This window comes from Drosophila albomicans, chromosome X (genome assembly GCF_009650485.2).
Source record: "Drosophila albomicans strain 15112-1751.03 chromosome X, ASM965048v2, whole genome shotgun sequence".
Lineage (NCBI taxonomy): Eukaryota > Metazoa > Arthropoda > Insecta > Diptera > Drosophilidae > Drosophila > Drosophila albomicans.
In genome coordinates, this window is record NC_047627.2 from 23,168,488 (window position 1) to 23,175,991 (window position 7,504).

The 7,504-nt window shown below is 41.2% G+C and overlaps 1 protein-coding gene across 2 annotated transcripts in view; it reads right to left on the bottom strand.

The window, feature by feature from the left end:
• Positions 1-7,153, bottom strand: part of LOC117569504 (uncharacterized protein DDB_G0271670) — a 99,843-nt gene extending 92,690 nt beyond the window's left edge. The window contains exons 1-2 of one of the 2 annotated variants that reach the window (XM_034250730.2): positions 7,060-7,153; positions 4,180-4,500 (exon numbers count right to left, since the gene is read on the bottom strand). In XM_034250730.2, the coding sequence (XP_034106621.1) occupies positions 4,180-4,450 (271 nt within the window). In that variant the 5' untranslated portion in view covers positions 4,451-4,500; positions 7,060-7,153. Of the gene's footprint in view, positions 1-4,179; positions 4,924-7,059 lie in introns of those variants that run through there. The other variant, XM_052008683.1, reaches the window with a different exon arrangement.
• Positions 7,154-7,504: the final 351 nt, after the last annotated feature.

Consider the following 7,504-nt stretch of genomic DNA (forward strand, 5'->3'; position numbering starts at 1 on the left):
TTGAAATCTCAAAAGGCACTCGAAAGTTGCGCACCAACTGGCAGCATTCATCCCCAGCTCTGAAGGACATTCAATTACGACTGACGACGAGTCCGGCAGTCATTCACTCAGTCACTCAGTCAGTCAGTCCGACAGCTGAGCCTGTTGAGAGTCTAGTCAAATGGAGTGTAGCAAGTCCAAATCAGCGCTCATTAGACTACTGCAGCAACAACAGCAGCAGTATAGCCCAAGACAGTCCTGAGTCCTTTTTAATATACCCTGTGCACGACAAGTCTCCAGAAAGGGTTCATCAATCAAAGAGTTAGTGCTTCCAATCCATAATTTACAGGGCATTGCAGCAGCGAGCATCGAGCTCGAGTTTTCTCCATTGCTGCTTTGCTATTTCCCAACTGATTTATTTGATTTGATAAGTCTTGACGCAAATGTGTTTCATTTACCAACCACTCGCACTCTCCGTATCTCCTTCCCATCCGAACCGACCACGTCAAAGCTATCCTCAATAGAGGTGCAAGTCCAACTCTGACTCCGAGTCCGAGTTCTGTGTTCATGGCCTTTCGCATTCACAGTCACTTGTCGTTTACAATTTGAAATCTGAGTCTGACTGAAAGGGTCAAAACAGGACAACAAAACGAAAGGACAGCTCCTTTGGTCATTCGATATGCGCTTAGCCCACAGACTATACTCAGTATCCTTTCCACCACTCTAGCCTATCCTAGGGCAACCGCAATTCATTTTGAGAGCGAAAAACTTTGTGTGGGTTGCGAGTCAAAGGTCATATCGATGGCGGGAAGCAAGCGATTCGTCATTAATTATGCGTGGAAAAACAAAACAAGGAAAACTGTCCACGCTTCTAGTACGAGGTCTTTTGACAAAGCTCCTCAATTGGCAATAATTCCCACTGCCATTTCTGTGAGACTAATTAGCGTAAATTATATTAGTTGAATGATTGAAGGTTTGCTGCAGCAGAGGAAGAGACAAAAATAAATCGAAAAAGAGAAAGGAAATCGGTTGGGTGGATGGGATGTTTTCAATTGATTGCAGCTTTAAGGCCAGAATTGTCATTGTTGCTGAATTGAAACAGCAATCGGCATTTCATTTCGGCGCGTTATCGATATGTTTTGCTTACACAAAAGGCGACTTTGATTGATTGATTGATTGAGCTCCCCCCAAACACACCTAGTTATCCGCACTTAAGATGAATGGATGAGACGATGCCAAATACATAACATAACATATATATATCTGAATGTGCAACTTCCTTTTGCCCTCTTCCTTGTGGCTTATATACTGGTCAATCAAGCCCGATCCATCCGTTCGCTATAAACAGCAACAGCTTTACGAGAAGCGCAATGCTGTTGCCGTCTTCCTTTTAACTTGACATTTATCGCTTTATACGCATTTCCCTTCTCCGCCTGTCACTCAGATTGTAGCTCCCCAACTCCATTTCCATCTCCGACTCTGACTCCTGCTCTTGTCTGTCTGTTAGTTTGACATGTTTGTTATGTTTATAGGACGATATATTTACCAACTTAATTGGTAGTTATAGACGTTCAAATAAAATACTAAGGCGTAGAGCAGCATAGCAAAAAGAATCAGTCCTGCGAGCAGCTCACAAAGGAGCGGTTCAATGGAAACAAAGTTACTAATTAGGCTGGGCAAACTGCCCTAAATTATGTTTGTATCATGGGTTTCATTTGAAACAACTCTAATTCTAAAATACAAAGATGTAATACAAAAATAAATTTTTAATCAATAATAAATGAGTTTTACGGTTATACTTTGATAAATGCATAATGAAAGTATAAGTAAAGTATAATAAGGAATTAAACTTTTAGATGTCTAAATATAAAATAAATAAATATTAAATCAATAATATATTAATATATTGCTATAATAATTCATTAATATATTCATTAATATACCAGTATAACAGTATACTAATATACTACTTAATATGCTAAAATTCCAATATACTAATTCTAAAATACTAATATTCTGATACATTAAGTTACTAGCAAATGGGCCAATATATTAATATACCATTTTACAAAACAGCATTTTCTGATATACTAGTAAACAAATATACTAATATATTTACATACTAATATGCAAATATACCAATAATTAGTATATTCGAACAAGTATACTAATATACTATTATTCTAAGGAGCATTTTCATATTACCCCACTTTAACCGCTTCAAAATCTGAGCTGCTCCTGTCTTTTAGCCTGGATGCGAGGAGGATACCTTGGTCCAGTCCTGAGGCAGGCAAATGATTGTCAATGTTTCTCTCTACACACACTGTGCGAGTGGATGGGTTTGTGTTGTCGTATTAGTTCCAGAGTATTTATGGCATTCTTTGTGGCGGCTGTTTAATTGATGGGCCCCTGTTGTTCAAATCATAAATCTCACTTGTTCTTCACTACAACAACAGCAGAAGAAGCAAAAACAACAACAACAATGCAAATGCGAATGCGAATGAGAACAATAAAAATCAAATCAAATTTGATACAAAATTAAATAAACTTGGGCTTCCCTCAGCTGCTGTTGCTGTTGCTGTGGCTGCTGTTTTGCCTCCTGCGAATGTTTTTGGTAGTTTTTGCATACCCTGCACCACTGGGCTTGAGGCAGGGTCGCATGCTGCAGCCGTCGCGTATGTGACAAGGTGTCTTGTGCTGCCTTTTGAAGGGTATCCGCGCATCTTGCTGCATCTCATATTTTTTGCATTTTCTCTCTCTCTCTCTCTCTCTCTCTGCCTCTCATTTTGGTATGTGGCAAGTTGTAGCCGCAGCTGGCACGAAAAATGCTGCCAACTTTTGGCCAAGACTCCCCCCTGCCCCCCTGCCCAGCTGTCTTCCACTCAGTCTGTATCCCCTGCAGCATCCTGCTCTCGTGTCTCGTGTCAGTGTCTCTCTGGCCATGTCTGTCCGTCCGTCCGTCTGTCTGTCTGTCTGACTGTATCTTATTTAATTTGGCAGACTGGGAACTGAACAAGAGACGATGGGGAAAATGCCGCCGCATGTTCGTTGACTTTATTTGCTGTGTGTAATAAAATTAAAGCCCTTTAGCTATTGTACTTTCGACAAAAGGAAAAACAAAACAACAAGCTGCTGCTGTTGCTGCCTCTGAATAAAAAAAAAAACGACGGGAAACGCAAAAGAACAAATTGTAGCCGCATCACACACACACACACACACACAGGATGTAAGGATGTCAGAGAGGAGTGGAGACTGACAGCAACAGTGAGAGCTGCGAGAGCGAGAGGAGCCAACGAGCCATGAATGTTGCTCTTAGTTGTGGATGTGGCCATTAAGTTGGCCTTTTTATAGTCCTAGTTACATGCTTCTGAGCCGCAATCAGCAGGAGCAGGAGCAAAAGCAAAGAAGGGAACCACAGCCAAGACGGGACGACGCCGATTGAAACTTGCGTCTGAGCCGCAGCATATTGAGGCTGTCGAGAAGCGAGCTGCGAGCTACGAACTGCGAACTGCGAGAGATGCTTCGTCTTGTCCTACAACTAGTTTTGTATACGAGTATGTAAGTATCTTTTTGCGCTCCGGTAATGAACTGTAGCCTGAGCACAGTCTTTAGGCATCATCCCGCAGTCGAACCCTTTCTCTTCCATTTGCTGAAATATTTATCACACATTCCCAGAGATTGCCATAATCGAGTTGCTTTATTTGCATTTCATTACAATCTCTCTGATCTAGATACGCACAAAATAGTTCAAAAAATAATTTTACAATCAGCTAAGTTTCGATCAGCAATGGAATATTATATTGGTGGGTGTTTCATAATAATAATAAGACTTTGATATAGTTAAAATTTTCCTAAATTTAAATTTAGAATTAAAAGGGTTTTGCTCTTCACTTAATCGTATCGTAATGCGATAGTAGAATAAATTCATAAGATTATAAATATGAATTTGATGTTCTATAAAACTTAACCAAGTAGAAAAGAAGTCAATTCCCATTGAACATTCTTAAAACATGGATCTTAAGGACGCTCCCATAATGGGACATAAAATGTACAAAAATAGTGAAATATTATTTGTAATGAAACTTCAAATGTTTTCTGATAAATGTTCTGTCAATTCCCACTGAACATTCTTAGAATTGGGATAATAATGTGACATAAAATATACAAACATAATGGAATATAATTTGTAATGGAACTTACCCCCACAATGATCCTTGAAGTCGTCGCAGCAGTCGCCGAGCTTGAGGCAGGCGTGATCGCAATAGCACGGCTTATCGCTGAGGTCCTCGATGATGGCATTGATGGGCGCTTTCTGCACCACGCAGGACGAATCGCGGCCATTGCAGCAGAGCTGCGCTTCTCGACAGGAGCCGCCCTCGGCCAGAGGCAACGAGGAGAAGCCCATTGCCAATGCCAATGCCAATCCTAGCCAGGCGTCTGCTGCCAGCCACTTCATCATCTTTAGAGCCATTTGCGATTGGAATTTGCGCGTTTTTCGATTTACACTCGCGATATATTTGGCTATAGAGAGACACACACACATATATAGATATATACAACATATATTCGATAGTGTCGAAAGCGATTAAAGCTGACACACACACACACCGACACCAACACCAACACACACTCAGGCAGTGTGTGAATGCAAATGCAATTTACGCCGAAAAGCGGAAATTAAAACTAAAATTGAATTATGGCAATTGTGTGCCAAGCGGCACAGTCGAGACTATCGAGATATGGTAACGTGAGGGGATAGGTTATAAAAACGACACGCAAGACCCCGAAAAAAAAACACACTGAGCGAAAAACGTGCAACGAAATATGCAGCACAATCGAAGCGAATTAACACAAAAATCCAATAAAAACAATAGAATAAATAATGCTGCTAATATTGCCAAATTGGCACAATCGACCTACTGCGATTTGTCAGTGTAAAAGACCCAAAAAAAAAAAAAAAATAAGGAAAATATATAGAACAGCAAAAGCAGAGCCGATATTCGGTATTAGCCACATTAGGGAGCCAGGTGGAGGAACGCACAAATATGAACTGAAAACACGGCAAGCGGAATCAAAGTAGGTCGAAGTACGAATTGAACTGAACACGGAGACGGAGAAGCAAGAAGGAGAGGGAGAGGGGGAGCAGAAGCAAGAGTTGAGCACTAAGCACCGAACACTGAAGCACTAAGCACCAAGAGCTCAGGAGCCTGATGCTAAATCAAGTGCTGGAGACAGGTGAAGAGCAGAGAGCGGAGGGCGGAGTGCGGAGGGCGGTGATTGGGCACTGAATGGGGGAACGGAAGCAAGGGCTCGAGATGTTTTGCATAAAATATTGAAGCAAGTGGCAACAATGAGGAGGGAAGTCAAAGGCGGAGCCAGTTTCGATGGCATTCGACGGCCGTTTGCCATTTTCCCCAGGACAATAAAACAAAGACTTCAATTTTCATAAATCGTTGCGACAGACGGGACGGACGACGAATCGTAAGACACTCCAGAATTTATATTAACAGCTTGTGGCAAAGAAGAAGAACGGCCTGACAGAGGATCAATAAGCTGCAGGTGAATGCCGCAATGACTAACAGACTCACTTTTCAGTTACTCGGGGTGTCAGATGTTCCTGATTTCGAATTTCACACAACGTCAATCACTCTATTCACTAGACTGCTTTTCGATAATCGATTACAACTAAATATGTTATATTGCACTAAATTCGTCCATGATTAGGGTTTTACAAATTTAAAGTGGACATGGAATAATTTCGTAATTTAAAAATATTGGATAAGCGTTTACCAAACTTCATTATTTTTGAGCGAAAGATGAAACTCTAAAATGAAGCTCATACATTAAAAATTCGAACTCTAAAAATTGAGTGAAAATATACAACTAAAAAATTATATTATATCTAAATTAAAGCTGAAGGCAAAATCAACATGGGCGAATAATATAAGGTATACCTTTGTACTGATTAAAAATAATAATAATTAATTCAAATTAGAAAATTATTTATTAAAAGCTTACCACTTTTGAGTATGGATTTCAATTCAAATTCATATTGCACTGTATTGAAACACTCAAAAGAATGTGAATAGAATCAGAATCAAAAGCGAATCACACGTGAAGAGAACGAAAAGGAAGTAGAAGGAAGCCAAAACGAAGATGAAAAGCTCGTAACCATTTTGACAGCTGCCGTCATCAACAACAACAACAAGAGCAACAGCAACAACAACAAATGCAAATTCCAATTCTCAAATTCACATTTCAGATTGCGAATCGGACTCGGGATTGTTTCCTTCTCTCTCGCACTTTCCATTTTTTCTCGAAGCACATGAAATATTTGACGCGATAAAAGCATAAAGAATAAACGGCAACATGAACGTGAACTAACACGAAACGTCAGCGTCGGCGTCAATGCTAACGTCAACGCCAGCGTCAACATGAAGCTTAATACGTTAAACGTAAACGTTAACGTAAGCGGCACCGCAACGCAAAGACAGTGCACAAGTTTAAAGAGGACCATCAAAACAAAAAAAAAAAGGAGCACACGAGAACAAAAAAATAAAAGACGACGAGACAGAATAAACAAAGCAAACTAAATTTCCGCTTTAGGCGCAGCATTGTTGCGCCCTCTCACTCGCTCCCGCACAACAACAAGCCTCGCTCGACTGTGTGTATGTGTGTGCTTTGCTGTATTGGTGTTTGTGTGTGACAGCACGCGACATAAATGTTCTTTAATGATTAATAACTTTTTTCACTCCTTTCTCGCACACGCGGATGTTGCCGCCAAAGCGAAAGCCAAAGCCAAAGCTTAAGCCAAAGCCAAACGCGGTTTCTGTTTCACTTATCAAACAAAACAAAAACAAAAAAAAAATGGACGAAACAGCGCCAGCAACAGCAGCTGCGACGTGGCCTCAAAATAAAAATCCAATAACCGCGAAAGCCAGCAACAACAAGAACGAACACAACGACGATGATATTAACACTAAAAACAACAACAACCACAACAACGAGAATAGTTAATACGAAGAAGACACAGTTATTTTGCTTAGACTCCACACGTGTGTGTTGACAATTTCTGCTTACGCTTATTTTCGTCGAACTGTGTATTTTCAATACCGTTACTTTGCGTTTGCGATTTTCTGCGATTTAAAGCGCGACACGTGCGAACACTGCGAAAGCCGGCCGACGACTGTGCCAGCTGGATGCTCGTGTGGTGAATTATAAGCTAGAAACACAGGCTCAGCGCGCGCCCTTCGGCTGCAGCCGAGCACAGGCTCGGGTGTTGTTGTGCATGGCTTCGGCTCGCCGTCGCAGTCGCAGCGACTCAGTCTCTGACTTAGCGCCATCTATGTGACAGCACGTGCATTTCTCTGCTTTGATTTGTTTGTTTTGAGTGGGTTAGCAGCCCCTTCCCCTTCCCCCCCGCCACACTTCATTCAACACAAGCGACACCTACAAAAGCCGGCTGTGTGTAGAGTAGTGAGTGACACTTGCATTCTCAGTGCCCCCCTCTCAGAATATAAGAAAA